This window comes from Balaenoptera borealis (genome assembly GCF_965194805.1).
Source record: "Balaenoptera borealis genome assembly, chromosome: 10".
NCBI classification, from domain to species: Eukaryota; Metazoa; Chordata; class Mammalia; order Artiodactyla; family Balaenopteridae; genus Balaenoptera; species Balaenoptera borealis.
This window is the reverse complement of record NC_138874.1, coordinates 5186468-5212674: the sequence shown is the minus strand read 5'-3', so window position 1 is coordinate 5212674 and position 26207 is coordinate 5186468. Positions and strand designations below refer to the sequence as shown.

The 26207-nt window shown below is 39.9% G+C and overlaps 1 protein-coding gene across 4 annotated transcripts in view; it reads left to right on the top strand.

Moving 5' to 3' along the window:
• LOC309635801 (uncharacterized protein) overlaps nucleotides 1–26207 on the top strand; it is a 102317-nt gene that overhangs the window by 75736 nt on the left and 374 nt on the right. For 3 of the 4 annotated variants that reach the window (XM_082407515.1, XM_082407514.1, XM_082407516.1), the window contains exons 3-4: nucleotides 18696–18730; nucleotides 25901–26001. In XM_082407515.1, the coding sequence (XP_082263641.1) occupies nucleotides 18696–18730; nucleotides 25901–26001 (136 nt within the window). Of the gene's footprint in view, nucleotides 1–8973; nucleotides 9033–18695; nucleotides 18731–25900; nucleotides 26002–26207 lie in introns of all 4 variants that reach the window. The other variant, XM_082407517.1, reaches the window with a different exon arrangement.

Here is a 26207-nt window from a genome sequence, read left to right as displayed (position 1 = left end):
AAGAAAGAACTGGGTCATAAAAGCCTCAGACTATGGAACAGTTGTAAGAAATGCTTGGCCAGGCCAGTGGAGATCTCCCGAGCTTAAGTTGTCTGTTAGAGAAATCCGCATCTACGGATGTGGCTTGGTTCTAATACCTTCATTGTGGTCATTCATTGGCTGGAAGCAGCCCAGAGGGAGTGTGACTTGGCATGAAGGTTTCAGTGGATCTGAAAGTGCAGCAGCTGTCAATCAGGTATGCTCCTTGCAGCAGCCTTTCTTGAAAGAAGGTCTGAGGAGTGCATGTCCATGGCCACCACACATAGTTTCTTTTGAAAAGTTAGCTGTTAGTCTTAAGATAACGGGTGTTTCTCTCTCTAGCTTTTAAGAATTTCTCATTTTTTTTCAACAGCTTCTATAATATGTCCAGGTATGAGTTTTCTTTGTATTTATCATGTTTGGGGATTATTGAGCTTCTTGAATTGGTGGGTTTATGTCTTTCTTCATTACTGGAAATTTCTCAGTCACATGTTTTCAAATATTCTTTTGCTCCATTCTCTCTCCCACCTCTCCTTTTGGGACTCCATTCCATGTATATTACACTGTTTGAGTATGTCTCACATTTGGACATACTGTTTCTTTCTTTCTTTTTTTTTCTTATTAGTCATCCATTTTATACACATCAGTGTATACATGTCAATCCGAATCTCCCAATTCATCACACCCCCACCGCCACCCCCTACCGCTTTCCCCCTTTGGTGTCCATACGTTTTTTATCTACTTCTGTGTCTTAATTTCTGCTCTGCAAACCAGTTCATCTGTACCATTTTCTAGGTTCCACATATATGGGTTAATATATGATACTTGTTTTTTCCTTTCTGACTTACTTCACTCTGTATGACAGTCTCTAGATGCATCCATGTCTCTACAAATGACCCAATTTCATTCCTTTTTATGGCTGAGTAATATTCCATTGTATATATGGACATATTCTTTCTTTCCAGTTTAGTTTCTCTCTGTGGTTCAGTTTGCATACTTACTATTGATTGACCTTTGAATTCACCAATCCTGACTTTTATGTCCTGTTTGCTCTTAAGGCAACCTAATGAGTTCTTAAATCCAGAAATTCTATTTTTCAGTTCTAAAATATACATTTGTTTTATTTTGTGGATTCTGGTTCTCTCTTTATATCCTTTGTCATTTCTTTTGTTTTCTTTAACATATTAGGCATACTTATTGTATTGTACTTTTATTATAACTTCATTATCCTAATCCTCTGTGGGTTTGTGTTTATTTTATTTTATTTATTTCTTAAAATATTTATTTATTTATTTGGTTGCACCAGCTCTTAGTTGAGGTAGGTGGGCTCCTCAGTTGTGGCTCGTGGGCCCCCCAGCTGCAGCACACTGGCTCCTTAGTTGTGGCATGTGAACTCCTAGTCACAGCATGCATGTGGGATCTGGTTCCCTAACCGGGGATCGAACCTGGGCCCCCTGCATTGGGAGCATGGAGTCCTATCCACTGCACCACCAGGGAAATCCCTATTTTATTTTTTGATTGTTGATCACTGTTCCTGCTTTTTTCAATATATGATACATTTCGACTGTATGCTGGGCATTGTGTATAAAAGAACAGCAGACCCTTCTGATGATATCTTTCACTAGAGAGGTATCTTCTTTTTTCTTTTTTAGGAAAGTAAGGCCAGGGGCTAATTACCTCAATTCAGTCATAGACTGAGTTGCTGTAGGGCTGGATTTACAATTTTAGCAAGATTCTATCAGTCCCTGGTTTGTCTCTGTCCTTTAGGACAGGCTTTTGATTGAAAGCCTGGAGTATCTATGTCTTCCCAGCCCTAAGAAGGGCTTTTCCCTCTGGACTTTTACTTCATCCAATTCTCCACAGCTCTTTGATGTCTTTAACATGTTTCTTTCCATTTATTCATTTGTTTTCAGTTGTTGCAGCAAGAGCTTTGACCTCCTGTGACCTCTCCTACATTGTAACCAGGAGCAGAAGTGTCTCTAACCTGTTATTCTTACTAATAGTATCACAACAAATAATCTTATAATGCTTCATTTCATACAAATGTGGTACAGCTATAGAACAAATTCTTAGATCAAAGATATGTACAGTTCATAATTTTAATAGACATTTAGAAATCCTCTCCTTAGAGACTGTACCAATTTACACTTCCACCAGCAATATATGAAAGTGCCTGTTTCACAGCACTGTTACCAATACTGTGTGTTAACTTTACAGGTCTTTGTGCACAGAATGACATGACCAGAGCTTTGCATTAAGAAGGTTAATTCAGTGACAGTTTGATAGATGGATAGGAAAAGGCTGAGGACAGAGTTTACTTACCCCATAGTTTCATTTTGTTTCTAATGATCTACCAAGTGAAAGCCGACTGTATTCATGCTTGAACACATTCCCAAACTTTTCCTATCAGGCTTCTTTTTAGCTGAAGTGTTGATGGCTCAAAGTCTTTTCATGGACTCAGTACAAATGTTAGGAGATTTTTTAATGGCTGCAGTATAGTACATCTGTTTGTCACGCCAATCTCAGCATTGGAGTCAGGAACAACCAGTTTTGTGATTCAGGAATAGAAGGGACAGAGATGGCTGTGGTTTCCCCTTAGGGCTCTAGCAGAGGAGACAATCTAGGGACAGTAAAGCACATGAGATGTTGTCTCTGTTCAGAAGAAATCTGTTCCTGCCTCATTCTTGGCCCAAACAGCCATAAGCCTGATAAAACAATATTGCATGTTAGTTTCAGGAATGTAACTCAGCCATTTCAGTGTTTCCTTTCTGGGTCTCTGTGGACTTCTAACCCTCATTTTAACAGTAAGACTATATTATCCTCATTTTCTCCTGCCATCACTCAGCTGTTTTTCTTTCTCCTGCGTTCAGTGAGTCATTTCCTCAAGTCTTCCCTGGTTTGGCTTCAGCAATTTAGGATAATCATCAAGAGCTGTCCTCTTCTCCCCTTCAGGCTTAAATTCCTCTCAGTGTTGGAGACCTTTTGCTTCCCTGTGTGTGAGGTGGGTGGGCTCCAGCTAATATCCTTCCTTAAATCTTAGTATGTGTGCTGGAGAGAGCCCCACAGAATGATCGTAAGAAAGATGTAACAAAATGAATGTTACAGAGAGAGAGAGAGAGGCAGGCCCATGCCTCATCCAAATTGCTGATATAGATGCATTGTTAAAATATATAAACTACTGGAAGTTTGCTTCAGAATAACATGGAAACATTAAATGCTTTGTGAGAAACTTCACACAGTTTCTATTCTGCCTTCTAGGTATTTATATTCTTTTATCTGATGTTGTTAAGCACACTTGAGTCCTTAAGTGAGATGGATCTGGGTTCAAATACAGAAACTACCACCTCCTAGCTGTCTGACCATTGGCAGGTTATTTGACCTGCCTGTGTTTTTCATTTTCTTATCGGAAAACATGGAGAGCATATAGTATCCATCTCACAGGACTGGTGGAGCAATTAAGTGAGGAAAGTCACATAGGAAGTGCTTTATAAATTGTAGCCATTATTACTATCACTCCTGTGGGAATTTAATTGATACCCACTATTTGCTCATATGTTTTTCTGGGATGTTCACATAGTGTTTAATAAATAACTAGGTCTAGATCAGGTGTTGACAAACTGCAACCTACTGGCCAAGTCTGGCCCACACCTTGTATTTGTAAATTCAGTTTTATTGGAATAAAACCATATCCATGTGTTTATATATTGTCTATGGCTGCTTTTTTTCTACAGTGGCAGAGTTGAGTATTACAACAGAGACCATATGGCCCTCGACACCAAAAATATTCACTAGATGGCCCTTTGCCAAGCCCTGGTTTAGATAGTCATATTTTAAGTGTCTTAAGGTATATAAATAGATGTGGACAAATGTGTAATTCTGTGTCTCAGTTTCTCTAACTGAAAAATGCATATATTAGGTAAGATGACTCCTAAATAGGATCTTTCTAGAACTATTCAGTTATCATTGTAACTTGTGGAATCTGGGAATTTGCAGTTGGTTTGTTCCTTCTGGTGGGCTCTTCTATAAGCTGTAAGGAGAGAGAAAAAGCAGAAGACAACCCTCAGTGACTCAGATGTCAAATATCATGGTAAATCATGAGAAGCGATTTATCAGAGCGGGGGAGGGCAGTTTTGTGAGGCTTTTACTTTTTTTTCTCTGCAGCCAGGTGCAGGAGATCTTGGTAACCACTGGGCCCCTTCCTGGCTGATATAACAATTTCGCCAGTTCTTTAGCTTCAAAAAACCCCATTCTTCTGTCTCCTCACTGCCTGCCCTCCATAACACTTCCTCTCCAGGCTGGCCCCTGACTTTTTTTGTTTTTTTTTAAATATTTATTTATTTATTTATTTATTTTTGGCTGTGTTGGGTCTTCGTTTCTGTGCGAGGGCTTTCTCCAGTTGCGGCAAGCGGGGGCCACTCTTCATCGCGGTGCGCGGGCCTCTCACTATCGCGGCCTCTCTTGTTGCGGAGCACAGGCTCCAGACGCGCAGGCTCAGTAGTTGTGGCCCAGGGGCCTAGTTGCTCCGCGGCATGTGGGATCTTCCCAGACCAGGGCTTGAACCCGTGTCCCCTGCATTGGCAGGCAGATTCTCAACCACTGGGCCACCAGGGAAGCCCAGGCCCCTGACTTTTTGTCTTCCTCGAGCCTGACTTATTCTCCAATGGTTTCTCAGCCCTTGGTTCTCCACTCCCTCCCCCAAATGTGATGAAAGCGGGCTGCCAAGTCTCCTGGCCTCCCTCAGCTATGCCAACTGTCCTGCCTCCAGCAGGGCCTCCAGCTCAGGGCCTGAACTCCCAGCAGCAGGGAGACCAGCAAGTGCTATGAAAGGGAAATACCACCACCCAGTAACCTTGTGTCCTTTGAACTTTTGGATTGGGAAGCAGGGAAGGCTGGGAGATGTTTGATGATTTCCATTGAGCACCTAGGGAACAGCCTTAGACAGTGAGTCATGACCCTGTCTCAGCTCTGCCCCAAACCCAGTGCGAAGTCCTTGGGCTAGTCCCTTATCTTCCCTGAGTCTCAGTTTCTCTGTGTAAAATGAAAACAGTTCCTTTCCTGCTCTCCTCATAGGGCTTTATGCTGGTCGCATGTATGTGAAAGAGCTTTCTTTTTTTCTTTTTAAAATAAATATTTGATTTATATTTTTTCCATTTCAAAATTACCTCATGCTCAATGGAATATAATTCAGCCATCAAAAAGAATGAAATAATGCCATTTGCAGCAACATAACCTAGAGATTATCATACTAAGTGAAGTAAGTCAGAAAGAGAAAGACAAATACCATATGATATCACTTATATGTGGAAACTAAAATACGAAACAAATCAACATATCTGTGAAACAAAAATAGACTCACAGACATAGAGAATAGACTTGTGGTTGCCAAGGGGGAGGGGGTGGGGGAGGGAAGGAGTGGGAGTTTGGAATTAGCAGAGGGAAACTATTACATATAGGATGGATAAACAACAAGCTTCTACTGTATAGCACAGGGAACTATATTCAGTATTCTGTGACAAACCATAATGGAAAAGAATATGAAAAAAAAATTGCCTGATGATTATGTGCTATAAGAACATGTGTCATTTTATGGCCACCCAGAAGCATACACACCCTTCATTACAGAACCCTGATTTCCTCTGGGAGAGTCAGCCTACAACCATTGTGTATCATCTTGATGAGATTAAAAAAATTCAGCTGCCTGTGCTCTGAAGGCCCAGATTATTTCTTTCTTTCTTTTTAAAAAAAAATTTTTTTTTATAAACTTAAGAATTCTTAGACTCTTTTTTTTTGTTTTTAAAGTTTAATTTTTATTTATTTATGGCTGTGTTGGGTCTTCGTTTCTGTGCGAGGGCTTTCTCTAGTTGTGGCAAGTGGGGGCCACGCTTTATCGTGGTGTGCGGGCCTCTCATTATCGCGGCCTCTCTTGTTGCGGAGCACAGGCTCCAGACGCGCAGGCTCAGTAACTGTGGCTCACGGGCCTAGTTGCTCTGCGGCATGTGGGATCCTCCCAGACCAGGGCTCGAACCCGTGTCCCCTGCATTGGCAGGCAGACTCTCAACCACTGCGCCACTAGGGAAGCCCCCTAAAATTTTTATTGCAGTATAATTGATTTACAACATTGTGTTAGTTTCAGGTGTACAGCAAAGTGAATCAGTTATATATATACCTATATACACTCTTTTTTAGATTCTTTTCCCGTATAGCCCATTAGAGAGTAGTGAGTAGTGTTCGCTGTGCTATACAGTAGGTCCTTATTAGTTATCTGTTTTTTATATAGTCGTGTGTATACATCAATCCCAATCTCTCAATTTATCCCTCCCCCCTTTCCCCCCTGGTAACCATAAGTTTGTTCTCTACATCTGTGACTCTATTTCTGTTTTGTAAATAAGTTCATTTGTATCATTTTTTTAGATTCCACATATAAGTGATATCATATGATATTTGTCTTTGTCTGTCTGACTTACTTCACTTAGTATGATCATCTCTAGGTTCATCCATGTTGCTGCAAATGGCATTGTTTTGTTCTTTTTGATGGCTGAGTAGTATTCCATTGTATGTATGTACCACATCTTCTTTATCCACTCCTCTGCCGATGGACATGTAAGTTGCTTCCATGTCCTGGCTGTTGTAACTAGTGCTGCTGTGAACATTGGGGTGCAGATTGTTTCTTTCCTGCCTCCTGTGGCCAGAAGGTGGCTGTGGCTTCAGCTCAGCCCATAGAAGCTCTCTGCTGTGACTTTGATTTTGAGTGTGTGAAATTGGTCAGTGAAGGGATTGGCATTCTTTTATCAGGGCAGCAACGTCTCTACCAGGCTGCTCCACTACAAGACCAGTCCTGTAATTCCTGCTTTCTAGCCCCTGAAGCTAAATTGGTTTCTGCCTATTTCTGGTTGGAGGCCTAGCTCTCCAACTTTCCTGCATTATTTTCAATAAATTTTGTTTAAGTTGGCCAAAATTTATTTCTGTTACCTGTAATCAAAAACCCCAAATGACACACATGTTGAGAACCATTTATGGAGCACTTATTATATGTAGGGCCATGTACTTAGGGCTCTGCATCCATTATTTAAATTAATCTTCCTAAGAACTGGACATTATTATTTCTACATAACATATGAGGAAACTGAGGGTTTGTGAGGCTGAATAACCTACCCACATTTGTGTAAGGAGCAAGTGACAGAACTGGGAACCAAGGAACCAAGGTTTGAACCAAAATGTCTTTGACTCTAAACATTTTAACCTTTATACTATGTGAAAATGGTATAATAGCGAGAGTTTTGTTTTGTAACCTGTGTTTTTGGTTTAGAAATTTATTTTGAACAGCTCCATGTCAATAATATTCTTGAACAATATGACAATAACGGCTGCCTAATAATCCATTGTTTGTATTCACTAACACCTAACCAAATTCATATTGATTGAATTATAAACTGCACTTAATGAATATTCTTAAACTTTTCTACCTATCTCAAATTTTCTCCTTAAAATAAGATCTTAGATATGAAACTTCTGGGTTTAAAATTCCTGCATAATATTAAGGTTTTTGATGCATATTGACACAGTGCCCATCAGAGAAATCTTATCAAGTTTTGTTCCCATTAAGCAGTGTGTTTGGGTACCAACAAAAGGGTTTTTCCATGGGGAAAATTGCTAAAAAGTTACAAAGAGCTCATAAATTAATGCCCCTCTTATTTAAAAAAAAAAGGTAAAATGCACTTCTAAGTTATATCTACCACAGGGAAATAATATAGAAATAAAAATAAATAAGGATCCAAATTAAGGTACAACCCGAAATGCAATTAGTATTCAAAGTGTAGGCACTGGGTTCCTATACAGATCCTTGGAGAAAGGGAATTACTTTAATTTTGAGGGTTTTTTTAAAGGAGCGAAACCAAAGAGGGAAGCAGGAAGATGATTATGATGATGACGATGATAGAGGGAGGAGGGAGAGGCGGATGGTCATAGTAGCTGCTTAGATTTTCTTTATTTCCGAGGCTTTGCATCTGCATTCCTGCAGGAGACAAAGGAAAGTGAGGTTTCTCAGACTTCTGGTAGCCCCTGTGGTAAGAAGGCAGCGAGGCCACCCAGACTTACATATTTGAGGCAATAAATGGTGATCAAACGGTATGACTTAAAGGGAACAAAACTCTTCTTCTCCATATACCACCCTTTTTATTCCTCAATAAATACACATTGGTTTCTTTTGTAAGAACGCCTACATTAAGATGAAAAGCTGACATCTGAAAATTTTATTGCCCATCATGAAAACTCTAGCTGTAATTACGTCATAAATTTTATTCCAATCATTTAACAAGACCTAAGAGAATGAGATACAGGACTGAATTATTTTCAAAGGGACAGGGGAGCTAGAAAAGTTAAAATTATCATAATGAGGAGGAAGAGATACTTCTAGGAAGTTCTGGAGACATTTGGGAAACAGATGGGAGCTTGAGGCTTCAGGGAGCCTGGAGTGAGGGTATGAAGAGCCATCAATAGCTAGGAAGTGGGATGTATCACAGGGAGAAATAAGAATGAACTTTGCACTATTTGATAGAGTAGTACAGGTATGTTGTAGCAAATGCTAATAATATGTCAGAGTTTAATGTGAGAAGTGAGTCTCCCAGCACCTCAGTGTATTTCATTGATTTTAGGATCCAGCTCAATATCTTTGAAAGTGGGATGCATCTTACAATCAATGGTGTGTCATTTGGCAGCACTTTTTTGTTTGTTAGTAGTACATAAAGGAATGGTGCATATTAAAATCTATGATGTCTTCAACTGTGTGTGTGTGCACGTGTGTGCGTGTGTGTGTGAGAGAGAGAGAGTGAGAGAGAGAATACTCTTCATAACAGGAAATGTCTGACAGAATATATATTGACTACTTATTCCATTTACATTAATAGTTGCTATCCTCTTAGTTTTCATTTATTCTTTTTTTTTTTTTTTTTGAGAAAGAACCTTACAGATCACTGAACCTGGTGTCTTCATTCTACCGAAGAGGAAATGGCTCTGAGGTATTAGGTGACTTTGTCCCCATCACATGTGTTTTGGGAGCAGTGGTCTGAGTGAGCATTCGCAACATCACTTCTCAAAAATCACTTATGAATTACAGGGGGTTGGGAGCCCCAGGCAGTAGGATCTGTTTGGAGCTGGAAGGACCAAGAGTGGTGAGGGTTGTGCTGGGTGGAAAGTGCTCCTTGATAGCAGCAAACCACGGAAGGGGGTGGAGATGAAGACACTGATCATGGCCTGGGCAGTCAGTACGTATGAGAGTGGGGGGGCTTCCCTGGTGGCACAGTGGGTCAGAATCCGCCTGCCAATGCAGGGGACATGGGTTTGATCCCTGGTCCGGGAAGATCCCACATGCCGCGGAGCAACTAAGCCCGTGCGCCACCACTACTGAGCCTGCGCCCTAGAGCCTGCGAACCACAGCTACTGGCCCACGTGCCACAACTACTGAAGCCCGGGTGCCTAGGGCCCGTGCTCCACAAGAGAAGCCACCACAATGAGAAGCCCCCGCACCGCAACGAAGAGTAACCCCCGCTCGACACAACTAGAGAAAGCCTGCGCGCAGCAATGAAGACCCAACGCAGCCAAAAAAAAAAAGTGGTTCTGTTTTACTGACTTTTTCTCCTTCCTCCCTCCCTCCCTCCCTTCCTTCCTTCCTTCCCTCCCTCCCTTCCCTCCCTTCCCTCCCTTCCTCCCTCCCTTCTCCATCCCCTCACTTTAAAAGGCTGTGAGGCATGATAAGATAGTGAATTCAGTTATCCCTTTGAATGAGCAGGGTGCCTCTTGCCTTCTTGGCCATGGAAGAGACACCTGTTCTGTGTTCTCTCCCTAACTTACGGGAATCAGTCAGAGTTGCACTTGTTATTTAAGTATAGATTTGTGCTCAGGTGGGCCTGGACGAAGCAGACTGGTCACATTTTTCCCTCCTGAAGGCCCTAAAATTGTCCCACCTCATTTTTAGCCCCCTTACTGATATTGTAAACTCCCTTCCCACAATTTTCTCTCTCTCCAATTAAATGATATTCTGACCATCCTCAGGTCTAATTGGGACACAGCTGAGTAGTATTTTCAGGAACTCTTTTCCGGTCCCCATCTTCTTTGAGTCTTGGTGCTGCCGTTTAAGCCATGTGACCTTGGGAATGTGGAACCACAGTTTGCTCATCACACGTAGGGATAGTGAGAAGATGAAATGAAATAATGCACACAAAGTCTTTTTGTTTCTCAATGTCAGACACATCACTAATATTCAGTAAATGATAGCAATTTTTATTATTTTTTGTGGTACCCCCACTTCCCCTTCATCAAGCACTATATTACAATTCTTTCACCATTATAGCAAATTTATTCTCTATAAATTATAGCTTTTAATATTAATTCATGGTATTTGTGTAATTTTGAGTTGTTACTCTCCCAAGAGTGTTTGCATTCTTCACTTCAATTTTATTTTTGCAGAGCGTAATGGCCCTTCTTATATTGAAAGAAGTTCAGTGAAGTCATTTCATGGGGTACGCTGATGGGGAGGAGAGGAGGGATGCCTTCCTATCCCCTTTCTCTCCTACTTCCACCTTTAGTTAAGGCTGATCTTATTGTCTACATAAGCATTTCCCCTGGTTCTAAATGCCTTCTTTGTGACAATCCCAGTCTTGTGTACACTGATTCTAGTCGTGGTCTTCCCGAAGGCCCGTCCCATTTAACTTATCTGTTCCAGAAAACCATTCTACACTTTTGAAAGCAGGGACTCTTTTCTTTTTCTTTCTTTCTTTCCTTCCTTCCTTCCTTCCTCCTTCCTTCCTTCCTTCCTTTCTTTCTTTCTTTCTTTCTTTCCTTCTTTCTTTTCTTTCCTACCTTCCTTCCTTCTTTCCTTCCTTCCTTTCTTCCTTCCCTTCTCTCTCTCTCTCTCTTTTTTTTTTCTACTACCACCTCCTTCCTTTCTCCTGATAGTGATACGTTGGATGCCCCAGCCAAGCTACATTTCGGATATTTCCACCTCAGACAACTCTCTCCCATGTCTCAAATCCTTGTTAGAGCTCTCTCTCTTCCCATGTCTGTATAATAAAATGTACTCTTTCTTCTGTTTGTGAATCCAAAAATGACTATGATCATAAATCATAAGTATAGGAGACAACAGTATCCAGTAAAAGGAAGCTGTAAAGATTTTTGTCTTTTTATTGCTTTTATTCAGATTATAAAAGTAAGACAGGGTGGCTTAAAAAGTTTGACGGATTTAAAAATGTATGAAAGAGAGTCTCATATAACTTCACCTACAAGAGGCAACCTCTGATAACAGTTTGGGGCATATTGGTTCAGGTTTTTGTTTTTGTTTTGTTTTGCTGGTGGTGTTAAATTTTGAGGTGTTTTTAGGCATAATGAAGAAGAGTTGGTTTCCTGAAACTCTAAAAAAATTTTGAGGTGTATTTAGGCATAATGAAGAAGAGTTGGTTTCCTGAAACTCTAAAAAGCCTTTGAAAATACCCAGACCTGCTCTTAGGAATCTGCATTAAATCTCCAATAAAATCTGGTCTTCCTCAAACTGAACATTCAAAATACATAAAAAGAATTCTTATTCAATTTACTATTTTGTTTAATAACTACCATTGCTAAAGTATTGTATTGCACTATTTTCTTAATAAACAAAGTGGGGTTCAGATTCATGGTAGGTAAAACAGGCCTAATCTTGAAACTTGGCCACCATTAAAATATTATTTCTGTAAGAAAATGTGTACCAACAAACTTTGGGAAGATAATTTGGGAACAGCTAGTATTTACTTCAAAGGGAACGAAGCTTTTGGTCAGAAGCATGCAGAAAAGGACCAGATTTGGAGCAGATTTCACTTCATTGGGTGGTAAAGGAAACCTGGCTTAGGATCCAGCTGTGGCTTAGATGAGAAAACCTTGGGCAAGTCAGTGAACTTTGCTTGGCTGTCTGGACCTTGCTAGGTAATATTGTAGCAGATATCAGCTGTATGCATGAACATTGCATTGTGGCTGCCAGGAAGGCAACAAATAATGGCTTGAGAATGGAAAATGGGACTGTTTTGTTAAAAAAAAAAAAGTGCAGTCAAGTTATTTTAGAGAAAAAAAAGAGTTGATTTTCAGGGCTAACACTAGCAAAGGGCAGCAAATTAAGAACAGCTGAGTTAAACAGGCAGTGAAAGTGAAAACTGGGGAATTGAGGCTATTCCTTTACTTTTCAAAGGCAGCAGGACCTGCATTCTTGTGCTCCTCTCTGAGCACTGGCTATCGCTGCTCTCCCATAATTTTGCCTTCCAGGTGATGGCTCTGGCTGTGAGCTTGACTCTGAGCCAAATTTTAATGTCCTTGAAACTTGTCTCCCCCAGCTAATTGAGCCTGTCTTTCAGTGTCCCAATGGCAAATTCCCAGAATGGAAAAATCTGATTGGCCCGGATTATTGTCAAGTGTCCCTCCATCATCCAATCAGCTGTAACTGGAGATGCAGTAAGCGCTGGGGTTGGGAGTAGATTCTCTCAGGAAAAGCTGTGGCAGCACTGGCTGCCATCTTTGACATAACAGGAAAATAAATGGGGCTTTGTAACTTCTAATTGTTCCTTGGCAGCTTTTATTTCAATTTAATTCCATTCAAAAAATACTCAAATCTCTTCAATTCTAAAGACATGCTTTTTCATAAGTTAAAGTATCTGATATCTAGTCATGCCCCACAATCACTGTGTTCATTTAATGATGTATGTTGTAGTATTTCTTCTTCCTCCTCCCCTCCCACAGCCAAAAACTATTATTAAACTGATGAGATTTTTAAACTGAGGGAATATTGCATATATTATCGACAGGGCATCCATTGCTTTCCATGGAGGATATAATGCCCCTAGATATGGGGCAGCGTTGGAAGATGGGGAAATATTACAGTGTCTTCTTTCCACCACATCTTTGTTTGTTTTTTTTTTAAATGGCAGTGCCACACTTTTATTTTTTAAAATCAATTAATTAATTTATTTGTTTTTGGCTGCGTTGGGTCTTCGTTGCTGCACGCGGGCTTTCTCTACTTGCGGTGAGCGGGGGCTACTTTTCGTTGCGGTGCGTGGGCTTCTCATTGCAGTGGCTTCTCTTGCTGCGGAGCACGGGCTCTAGGTGTGCAGGCTCAGTAGTTGTGGCTTGTCAGCTCAGTAGTTGTGGTTCGTGGGCTCTAGAGCGCAGGCTCAGTAGTTGTGGCGCAAGGGCTTAGTTGCTCCGGGGCATGTGGGAATCTTCCCGGACCAGGGCTCGAACCCGTGTCCCCTGCATTGGCAGGCAGATTCTTAACCACTGTGCCACCAGGGAAACCCTCCACCACATCTTAAATCCTGCACCAAAAGAAAAAGGAGGCTGTTTTCCTCTTTGCTATAAGAGATGAAGTTCATTAAAGATTCTGAGGTGGTCTCAGGATTTATAGCCCTGAGAAGCAAACATTTATTTTATAGAATAATAACTATCAGTGCTGACTGAGCAGGAAACCAACACTAGAGCACGTGTGGGCACAAAATGTAGCTTTGTATGCAACCAAATTCCAGGCAATTGCCTCGTCTAATTCACTCAGAATTTTTTTTTAATGCTTCCTTTGGAACTGAAGTTCTTTCTGTTTGGTTTCAGCCCAAAGGTGAGCATTTTTTTGAGAAGGTTAAATCTTTTCAGATGTTTTTGAGGTGTACAAAGAGGATAAGCTAAACCATCTTCTATTTTGCATACTTCTAGCTTCCATTACCCAAAAGGGTTTGAACTTTACTATTTTTATTCTATTTTGAGAGTCTCATGATCTGCTCAAAAAGTAGCTTATGGAAAAAAGTTCTCAGATCAGTCCTGAAAATAGCTACTTTTGTATTTGCTTAGGTGAGTAAACTTTTCAAACTATGTGAGAGGCCCACATAAGGCCTATATATAGAAATTCATCAACTGGAGAACTGGCAGAATGAATCTATTAAAATCCAGAAAAAACTTGAATCAAGTTTTTAAAAAATAGTTAATCTTTAAAGCATCCATGAATTGGCAAAACAGAGCCTTCAAGCAAATTATTGAGGCAGCAGATATAGTGGGTCAGCTTTGATGCTTATTAGCTGTGTGTGGTTGGTTAAATTGCTTCCCCTTTCTGTGTTTTAGGTTTCTCATTTATAAGAGCGTGATAATAAAAGAACTTATTTCAAAAGATTGTTGTGAGCAATAAATCAGATAATAAACTCAAAGCACATAGAACAGTAAGTGACACATTATAAGCTATCAATAAATTGTTTTCTATTCATTACATTGAGACCACCTTAAGATAGCTACAGAACTTCCCTGGTGCCCCAGTGGTTAAGGATCCGCCTGCCAGTGCAGGGGTCATGGGTTCGAGCCCTGATCCCGGAAGATCCCACATGCTGTGGAGAAGCTAAGCCCGTGCGCCACAACTACTGAGCCTGCGCTCTAGAGCCTGGGAACCGCAACTACTGAGCCTGGGAGCCACAACTACTGAGCCCACAAGCCACAAGTACTGAAGCCTGTGTGCCTATAGCCCGTGGTCTGCAACAAGAGAAGCCACAACAATGAGAAGCCCGCGCACTGCAATGAAGAGTAGCCCCCACTCGCCGAAAGTCGAGAAGGCCCACGTGCAGCAGCAAAGACCCAACACGGCCAAAAATAAAAACAAATAATTAAATAAATTTATAAAAATAAGATAGCTACAAATACCGTTTAATTAAGAAATCAGCATTGCCATTTTAGTGATCACTTGGTGTTTCAACTCATTATTTTCAAACTCAATTGCAATTTTTTTTTCTTATTTCAATGATTTCAAGTGTTTCTTTACAGTTGAGGCGACCTGCCAAATGCAGATGGATTGGACCATTTGGAAATGGGACAGTTTCTGAGTATGAGCATTCAACATGCATAGTAAAAATTCCATGCTACTCATAGACAGCACATTTGGAGATACTCTTTCTGACATTTGATATGTCTCTGGAAAAACAAAAGATGACTCATGTAGAAATAGTAGACTCTGTTGGCTCCCAGCAGACCCTCCTCGGCCCATCCACACCCCACCACCCCCAGTGTTAGCTTTGCCTAAGAACCATACAACATGGGGTATCACTGTGATGCCACCAACAGTTTTTAAATGGCTTAATACACTTCTTTTGTATGATGCTAATGGATTCCTGGTATTTCATTTTAAGGCTGGCTAGGCCAGAGCTCCACGCTTACCATCAGTGACCATTTCACAAAGTGCCTGGAAACAAGGCAGACACTCGATTTGTTCAATGTATAATAAGCGAAGGACAGATTTCCACTACAGATGAATGTTGATTTCCATGTTATATATGTTCCTAAAATTTGTGCTGTCAACTAATTTTTTATAAATTGAATATTCATCATATTGCCTTTTTCATAGACAATTTCAGATACCTTTTTACTCATCTACAGATATTTAACACTTAAGGTTTAAGTGTTTCTTCCCTCTTGTGATTTCACAGCTTTCTAACACCCACTCCCTCTTCTCTGTAAGAAATTAATGGTATGTGGGCATCTCTTTTGAATAGAATAATCAGCTGCCCCCCAGTGTACTGCTTGCAAATATTAATTCCCAAGGATAGGTTGTCTTCAAGTCAGGGCATACTTATAAATACGTTTATTTCACCATCAGGAGGCAAATAGAAAATAAATTTCAAAGGTAGATAATGTCTCAAATTTTATAACCCTAAAATTAGTGATTAGAGACAATACCAAGCCTGAGAAAATAAAAGATGAAGATTTTGGGTTAAATCTCTTAAATGTAACAAAAAACCTTGTTACATTTATGACTCAAAAACCAAGGTAACTATTTTTCCCTTGGTATAAATAATATGTTGGCTAGCTAGGAATGGTTGTAATTATGTGGTATACAATAAAGGGCTCCATAGATGCCAAAAACAGAAAAATGCAACCAGACCAGAAATCATGTACTGGGTAAACAGCTTCCCAGACAAATGAATTTGGCTGATTTTTTAAAAAGTAGTTTCTTTTACTTTCAGTTTTATGATCTTTATGGATAGATCCAAATTCTTTATTTAAAAATTGAGGTACAAGAGTTAGTATCATATGCTTCATTCCATGAAATAGTGTAGTCACATATTTAATGGAATAAATTGACCAGACTTTGGGATACTACTTTTAAGACTTTAAATACCAAGCAACTTAAAGCTAACCTTTGTACAAGTTATAAAATAGAGTAGGAAGCTACTTTCTTGATTGATATCTTGAGATTTTTTGTTTTTGCTTTCTGGGTTTTTGTTTTGTTTTCATCTCGGGAGAAAAATTTAATTCAATTTAAATTTTAATTCAACTTTAAATTCTCTTTGGTAGGAAGATGCCCAATAATTATGATTGTGAGAAATGTCTAATATTTTTAAATTTATAATATTTTTCACCCAGAGATAATCACTCTTAACTATTATCTTCAATATGAATATACCCCACCTCTTATTCCCCCATTTACAATCAAGATTTTTAAAGGAATAGCATGTATATAATGTTGTTCTGAAATAAATATTGTTCTGAAAGCAACTTTTTTAACCTAACAGTGTATCGAATAGACATGTTTCCATGTCAATCTTCAGAAGTTCTGGCATTTCTTATTTATGTGTAGGACCCAGCCGGTCCAGGAGAATTGATGGCTTTGGAGGCATCCAGTTACTGTAGGCTTGGCAAAGACATTGGCATTGAGATGTCTTCAGAGCAGTTTTATGAGAAGTGGAAATGAATAAGTGGGAGCTGGAACATTACTTTGTGGATGTCTCATAATGGATTGTGCTAATAGATTGATGTGTGACAACGTATAATGTCCTCTTTGAGGATTCCTTTGAGGTGGCACTAAACTGCTGCTTTAGCTGGTAAAAAAGTGCTTGGCTAAAGATAGACATAACTCTTATTTGCAGTCACAGTCTGATGAAGGGGAAGCAGATATCCTTGTTTCCTTAAGTATGAACGATGCATTAACCACCACAGTCAAACCAGACATCAGAGCCCAGTCAAGAAAACAAAAAACACACTAGTTATTTTTAACAAAGAGAATTGTTTTGACTATCTCATCCAATAGGTATTTTATTTATTGATGATCTGCTAGAGCACTCCACTGATTATTTTTCATACATTTCATATTTAATCATAACAACCCTGTAACCTAAGTATTTTTCCTATTTATTTATTTATCTATATGAATTTCAGGTGTACAACAGTGATTCAATGTTTTTTTTCAAAATATTTATTTATTTATTTATTTATTTGTGTTGCGCTGGGTCTTAGTTGCAGTAGGCAGGCTTCTTTGTTGCGGCTGGTGGGCTCCTTAGTTGCGGCTCACCAGCTTCTTAGTTGTGGCATGCAAACTCTTAGTTGTGGCATGCATCTGGGATCTAGTTCCCTGACCAGGGATCAAACCTGGGCCCCCTCCATTGGGAGTGCAGAGTCTTAACCACTGCACCACCGGGGAAGTCCCTTAATATCTTCATAGATTATATTCCATTTAAAGTTATTATAAAATGTTGGCTATATTTCCTGTGCTGTAGAATATATCCTTGTAGCTTATTTATTTTATACATAGTAGTTTGTACCTCTTAATCCCCTTCACCTGTCTTGCACCTCCCAGCTTCTCTCTACCCCCCCACCCTGTAACCACTAGTTTGTTCTCTATATCTGTAACTCTGTTTCTGTTTTGTTATATTCATTCATCTCATATGTTAGATTTCACATATACGTGATGACATTTGTTATTTGTCTTTTTCTGACTTATTTCACTGAACATAATATCCTCCAAGTCAATCCATGTTGTTGCAAATGGCAAAATTCCATTCCTTTTTTTTTTTTAACATCTTTATTGGAGTATAATTGCTTTACAATGGTGTGTTAGTTTCTACTGTATAACAAAGTGAATCAGCTATACATATACATATATCCCCATATCTCCTCCCTCTTGTGTCTCCCTCCCTATCCCACCCCTCTAGGTGGTCACAAAGCACCGAGCTGAGCTCCCTGTGCTATGCGGCTGCTTCCCACTAGCTATCTATTTTACATTTGGTAATGTGTATATGTCCATGCCACTCTCTCACTTCGTCCCAGCTTACCCTTCATTCAATGCAATCCCTATCAAACTACCAATGGCATTTTTCACAGAACTAGAACAAAAAATTTCACAATTTGTATGGAAACACAAAAGACCCTGAATAGCAAAAGCAATCTTGAGAAAGAAAAATGGAGCTGGAGGAATCAGGCTCCCTGACTTCAGACTATACTACAAAGCTACAGTAATCAAGACAGTATGGTACTGGCACAAAAACAGAAATATAGATCAGTGGAACAGGATAGAAAGCCCAGAGATAAACCCACGCACATATGGTCACTTTATCTTTGATAAAGTAGGCAAGAATATACAATGGATAAAAGACAGCCTCTCCATTCTTTTTTTTAATGGCTGAGTAGTATTCCATTATGTAGGTATGTATATGTATATATATGTAAATGTGTGTGTGTGTGTGTGTGTGTGTGTGTGTGTGTGTATGTATGTATATATCTTCTGTATCTTTATGCATCTTCTTTATCCATTCATCTCTTGATGGACACTTAGGTTGTTTTCATAGCTTGACTATTGTAAATAATGCTGGCTGCTATGAACATTGGGTTCATGTATCTTTTCAAATTAGTGTTTTTATTTTCTTCAGGTATATACCCAGGAGAGGAATCACTGGATCATATGGTAACTCTATTTTTAGTTTTTTGAGGAATCTCCATGCTATTTTCCATAGTGCCTGCACCAATTTACATTTCCACCAACAGTATATGAGGGTTCCCTTTTCTTCACATCCTCTCCAGCTTTCATTATCTGAAGACTTTTTGATGATAGCCATTCTGACCAGTGTGAGGTGATTACCTCATTGAGATTTTGATTTGCATTTCTCTAATAATTAGCAATGTTGAGCATCTTTTCATGTGCTTGTTAGCCATCTGTATGTCTTCTTTGGAAAAATGTTGATTTAGGTCTTCTGCCTATTTTTTGATTGGGGCTTTTTTTAAATATATATATTGAGTCATATGAGCTGTTTGTATATTTTGGATATTAACACCTTGTAGGTTGCATCATTTGCCAATATTTTCTCCAATTCCATAGGTTGTCTTTTAACTTCTTACTCTCTTCATTCAATCTTCTCCTGAGTTCTCTGATCATCTTTACCATCATTACCTTGAAGTCTTTATCAGGTAGATTGCCTATCTCCACTTCACTTAGTTCTTCTGGGGTTTTATCTTGTTCCTTCATTTGGAACATGTTCCTTTGTTGCCCCATTTTGTCTAATTTGCTGTTTTTATTTCTATGTATTTGGTAGGTTTGTTATGTTTTCCGACCTTGAAGAAGTAGCCTCTTGTAGGAGATGTCCTATGTGTCCCAGCAGTGCACTCCCCCCTGGTCACCAGAGTTATAAGCCCTATATGGGCTGCATGGGTCCTTCTGTTGTAGCAGGCTGACTACTGTGAGCAGGCTAGTAGATGTGGCTGGCCCCCAGTCTGGTTGGTTGCTGGGCTCTGCCTTCTGCAGAGGCTGCTGGCTGCTGGTTGGCATGGCCAGGTTCACAAGGCAGCTGGCTGCAGGGCCCCACAACTACCTTATTATGCTGGCCCACTATCCTGGGATAGGTGGTTACAGGGCCGGGGTTCCCAGTGTCTGCCTGCTGGTGGGTGGAGCCAGTTCCTGACACAGCTGGCTCTGGGTTCTGGGGTGTCCCAAAGCTGGTGCTGGCCTGCTGGTGAGTAAGGCTGTATCCCAGGGCAGCTGGCCAAGGGGTCTAAGGTGTCTCAGAGCTGGTGTTGGTCTGGTGGTGGATGGGGCTGAGGCCCGGGGGTCATGGGGCTAGTGCTGTCACTGGTGGGTGGAACTGGGTCCTGTTATATCTGGCTGTGGGGCCCTGGGGTTTGGGGGCTAGGGCTAGTGCACTGGTGTGTGTGGCCAGGTCCTAGGCCCTCTGGTGGACAGGGCTGTGCCCCAGAGTGGGCTCAGGGGTCTTAAAAAGCAGCCTGCTTACTGGGGAATAGAGTATGTCCCTGCAGGGCTAATTGCTTGGCCTGGGGCGTCCCAGTATCAGTGAGGACAGACTGGTGGGTGCGGCTGGGTCCTGGTGCTGATAGGCTCGAGGGAGGGTTCCAAAATGACGCTCCCCAGCACCACTGTCCAGCTGGTAGTAGGAGCTCCCCAAATGGCTGCAGCCAGTGTCTGTGTCCCTGGGGTGACCTCCAGGTGCCTCCTGCCTCTCCAGGAGGCTCTCCAAGATCAGGAGGTGGCTCTGACCCAGGCTCCTTTCAAATTATTGCTTCTGTCCTGGGTCCTGGAGCATGTGGATTTTGTGTGCATCCTTTAAGAGTGGAGTCTCTACTTCCCACAGCCCTCTGGCTCTCCCCAAAGTAAGCCCTGCTGTGGCCTTCAAATCCAAACATTCTGGGGGTTCATCTTCCTGGTGCAGGACCCCTGGGCTGGGGAGCCCAGTGGGGGGCTCAGACTTCTCACTCTTTGGGGGAGAACCTCTGCAGTTGTAATTCTCCTCCCAAATGTGAGTCATCTGGGGGTATGGGTCTTGACTATACCGTGTCTCCTACCCATCTTGTTGTGTTTCCTTCTTTATATCCTTAGTTGTAGAAGACCTTTTCTGCTTTTTCCCAGTCTTTCTCATCAATAGTTGCTATGGAAATAGTTGTAATTTTGGTGTGCCCATGAGAGGAGGTGAGCTCAGGGTCTTCCTGCTCCACCATCTTGCCCACCACTCCAACAGAGAAAATTTAATAAAGGAAATTGATTAAATAGTATTGGATGTAGGCAAAAAGGGAACATTAAGGTAATGCAGGTAAACACTTTCGGGGAGCAACTGTGACCCCCATGGCTGGGGGGAACAAAAGGAAGAGTTAGATGTGCAAAATCTGCAAGCTTGGAGGGTCCCTAAGAAGCTGGGTATACGACCTCCACAGAGGGGGTGCTGCCACCTGCTCTTGGTACCTCTGAGGCTGAGGCTGGTTCCAGCAGTGATGGGAGGAGCTTGAAACTGCATCTAACCTGTGCTGCTGGGGCCAAAGGACATTACTGGGGCGGTGATGACAGTGGCAAAAGGGATGGAGCAAATTCCTTCTTCCTCCTCCAGGTTTTTTGTCTCCCTCTATTGTTTCCATTCGCAGAACCTAACAGAAAATGCTCTCCCAAAAGAGAAATGCCAGTCCCAGCATCATGGAGCATGTATACAAGGGTGGGTTTGTAGCTGAGAGACGGGAGCTTAATCCCTCACAGAGAGTGCTAAATGAGATCTGGACATTCCTGTTTCTCTGGTTATGAGTTATTAATCCATAACCACAAGCAAAGAAGCCTATGAAAAAGACAAGTTGTCTAACTAAGTAAGCCTAAGTTCATGGTAATTGAGTTCTCCATTAATCTATGCTTAGTAAGGAAATCCAATTGATTTTGTCAATAAACAAATAGCTGTAGTTTCCAAAATTATTTTAAAAACCTTTCTGAGAGAAAAACTTAAAATTGAAGAAATTCATATATCAATTTGGTATTTTTAAATAAATTTGGGGGAAATGTTGCATTATTCACTTGATAATTTGAACAACTCTGCATTCTACCAGACATATTTAGAACCAGCATCAAACTGGTAGTAAATGGCTGTAAAGTGTAAATAGACACCATATATCAAGGGCTATTCCTCTTTTTCTGCTTCTGTTATTTAATCCCTTCCTTGAAGTAGCTCTCCTTTTAAAGTCCTTGAAAACAATCATGTAAAAACCATGTATATATGTCAAAACAGCCAGTCACTTAAAAAAAAGGGCAGGAGAGAAATCATGTTGGTTACTTTGTGCTTGAGCAGAACTCCTGATTGTTTTATTTTTTTCACTTTTTATTCAATTTTGTTGGAAAGTAGAACATTAATTCATTCACTTTATTTAGTGCCTCCGGTGTGTTAACTTTATTTAGTGCTGGAGATATAAAGATAGAGAGATTGAGTCTGCTTTTTTTTTTTTTTTTGGCTGCACTACCACGCATCATGCTTGATCTTAGTTCCCCAGCTAGGGATCGAACCTGTGCCCCCTGCAGTGGAAGCATGGATTTTTAACCACTGGGAGGCCATTGAAGTCCTGAGCCTGTTTTTATGGGACTTAATGATTAATAGACAAAGATGGGTATGTATACAGTAACTGAATTGTCAGATACCATGATAGAATCAGGTAGTCAGTGCCATAAAGACACTTGAGGAGTGGTCAGTTCTGCCTTTGGGATGGGGATGGATAGGAAAGTCTCCCCTGAGGAAGTGACATTTGAGTCTTAAAAGTGTGAACATGGAGATCAATCAAATAGACAGTGAACACAGGTAAACAACCTCCATTGATTCTTTTTCTTTCCATCCCCTGCCATTTCTTTTTTTTGTCGATCAGATATAGTATGTGGAATTGTCAGAGATATTGTACCAATGGACGAGTAAGAACAAACCACAGTGATAACAGGGCCAAAAGAAAGAAGAAAGACTTCAAAAATATAAAGATTTTTGCCAAGATGAGCAAATTTTTTTTTATTGTTGTTTTGACCTTGAGCTTTTACAATACACTATTTCCTCTTCTATCTACCTGATCACATGTTCCCTTTAAATGTTATTGTAGCCATGTTGCCTTTGGCCTTATAAAATGCAAATTATACTATGCAAAAGCAATTTTAATATAGGAATTAAATACAGACTCCATTTGTTTTCACTAAGTATATGCTATATAATCAGGGAATATTGATTGGTATAACTGATGGTAGAATTTAGCTTGGAGTTAAAATGTGGCAGAAACTGAAACATATTTGAGGGAGGAATTCAATCACAAATATGTGGGGTTTGGGTGGTTTGGATTTTTGAATAATGTATTTGAACATGGGTTGAAGGATGGGTCTGGGAGTTTTTTTGTTGATTTTTAAGAGGAAAAATATCATCTAAGTGTTTAATTTATGTTTTTATTTAAAAAAAAGAATATGTAATTGGATACCTTATTACTTCAGTGAAAGGCATATGCAGGGACTGACTATATTCCACTGTCATTTGTGTTCCAGTCACCAAGACCCAACTGTAGAGAAAAGGGATTACACCTGCATATAGAGATTATGTTTTGTTCGAGTAAGAATTTAGAATAGTGATTTTCAAATGACTTCTGGATCTTCCAGAAAACATGTTAATGTGTAGATTTTCAAGCACTCTTCCTGCATCTCCCACTGTGAGATTCAGATATACCTGGTCTGGGAAGAGTCCCATAAATCTGCATTTTTAATAAGTACTCCAAGTGATTCGGGTATAGATGACCTTGGACTATACTTTAAGAAAGGCACCGTAGGGAATTCCTGGCAGTCCAGTGGTTAGGACTCGGCACTTTCACTGCTGTGGTGCCGGCTTCCGTCCCTGGTCAGGGAACTAAGATCCCACAAGCCGTGCAGTGCAGCCAAAAGAAAAAAAAAAAAAAAAAAAGGGACCATAGAAATTTCATTCTGAAATTTTTCATATATGAAATTTCATAATGCAGAATATAGAGCTATTAAGAGGCAAAAGGCTTGGAACAGTTCTTTTTTTTTTTTTTTTTTAATTATTTATTTATTTATTTATTTATTTATGGCTGTGTTGGGTCTTCGTTTCTGTGCGAGGGCTTTCTCTAGTTACGGCAAGTGGGGGCCACTCTTCATCGCGATGCACGGGCCTCTCACCATCGCGGCCTCTCTTGCTGCGGAGCACAGGCTCCAGACGCGCAGGCTCGGTAATTGTGGCTCACGGGCCTAGTTGCTCCGCAGCATGTGGGATCTTCCCAGACCAGGGCTCGAACCCGTGCCCCACTGCATTGGCAGGCAGATTCTCAACCACTGCGCCACCAGGGAAGCCCTGGAACAGTTCTTATAGATAGTCTTCTTACTGACTTCTGCTAAAGAGAGATGACTTCCCTAACTTAATTAATGCCTGTAAGCGTGAGGGTGATGATTATATATGGTATTGTTAGTTATCCTGTTCTTTTTCTTCTCTCTTTCTCACTCTCTCTTTTTTAAGATTTTTCTATTTTTCATATCCTCTCCTGATTTTTCCTCCTGTCTTTCAGTTGTTCTGTATCTACATTGAAAGTATATAGAGACATTGCATACTATACTATCTCCTTTATAATCATAATTTAGCCTTAGGTCTTAATCATAATTTAATGTTCAGTCCTTATGTTGGATATCTCCCAAATCATTTTGTGTGATGAGAGCTTAAAGTAGATTCTTTAGAAGACTCTGTAAGAAGGGCTCATGAGAGCAATATTTCCTAAGTATATTCATAACAGTTTATCTGTAGCCTTGTTATACTAGTAAACAAGTTTAGCTGGATATAGAATCCTTGATATGGGAATTTTCTTGAATGCCTCAATTTTTCTCTTCTTGAATACTTAAAATATATTATTTCTTTGTCTTGTGGCATAAGTATAGCTGTTGGAAAGTCTAATTACAATCTTATTATTTTTCCTTATAAATGACTTCATCTTTTTTGCCTGGTAGTCCAAAGAATTTTTATCTTTTCATTTAAAATATAATACCTTTTACTAGAATAGTCTCAGGGTTGGCTATTCTAAGTTGATTGCCCTAAGTTCTGGAAATTTGATTTAAATATGTAGACTTATATCATCTTTTATTTTGTGAACATTTCTTTAAATTTATTTATTTATTTATTTATTTATGGCTGCGCTGGGTCTTAGTTGTGGCATGCAGGATCTTTGTTGCGGCATGCAACAGTTTCTTAAATTGCAGTTTTTAGTGTTGTTCTGCCCCATTGCTTTGCTTTTCTTCTTCAGAGACTCCTATTATGTGGAAGTCCCCCTCCCCTTGTTCTATCACTTTCTCTCAAATCTCTTTAAAAACATATTTTTATTTTTTACTTAAAATATTTTTCTCCTTCCATTTTCCATTTCTCTTCAGGCATTATTCATTGTGTTCATTTACTCTTTAGTTTCTTCTAATTTAGTGTTAATTTCTTAATTTAAACTTGTTTGATTCTTTCCTGAGTCCTTTATCCTCTCTTTCAAACCTCCATTTCCTCCATTCATATTAGAGTTTTTTCAATTCTGATTTATTTCTTCTTTTATAGTTCCTATAATTTAAAAACATTTCTTTTCACTTGTTTTGAAATTTTAAGTTCCAGTTTTCAGCTTTTTGTAAGGATGTCTTTCTGACATGTTTTCATTATCTCTAGGGATATCTTCTACATTATTTAAATTCTCTTTCCTTTTTTTTTCCCATCATAATTCAATCTCAATTTATTTCTGTTGCTCATTTTAAAGTGAAAGTAGATTTCTTTAGCAAAGAGGTAAAAACACATGGCCCCATACTCTTAAGATTTGCTTCCTCTGTTCCCTTCTTCCATTTGTGTCTTGAACTTCTCTTTCCTTTGCCCCATTTCTCTGTCCTCCTTAATTTGATCCTATTTCCAGAAGTTTCTCCTCAATACAGGGATTTGACTTGAAAGAGAGTTTTGTTCACAGGGGCCAGACTGCTTCAGCACCAACACTCAGACCTATCGCCATCCCATTGTGCTCACCTACAGACTGGATACTGCAGGACTCCCACCTGGTTTCAGCTGAGTTCAGATTAGCTTTCTGTACTTTCTAACGAGTCCTTGATGGTAGTTGTGCGGTTTTCCTGATGCTGTCCCCACTAGCCTCTATTCTGAGGTTTGAGGGAATACTTAGTCATCTAGTTTTCTTGTGTATATTCTTGGTGAGTTTTTGATTTTGCAAACTAATTGTTCTGTCTGGGTTTTTTTTGGGTGGGAGCAGGGCAGGGAAGAGGATTCAGAGAGTTTCAGAAAATAAACCGCTAACCCCACCTCAATCTTCTTTTATTTATATTTTTCAGGTATATGAATATGTCTTCTCAAGTAGATTTCTCAATTTCTCTACGGAAAACAATTTTTAGAAATAATATCCACCATTTATTGAGTACTTACTACATTCCAGGTACTGAATGAATTAAATGTTTTATAAAGTATTCATTGATTTTTACAACAACCTTTGGATGTAGTTACTTTATGCCCATTAAATAAGGGTAACCACGGTTTAAAAAGCTAAAATATTTGATCCCAGTTTGGGGTAGGCAGCTTCTAAGATGGCACTAATGATCCCTGCCTCCTGGTGTTCATGTGCTTATGTGATCCCTTTCCCTC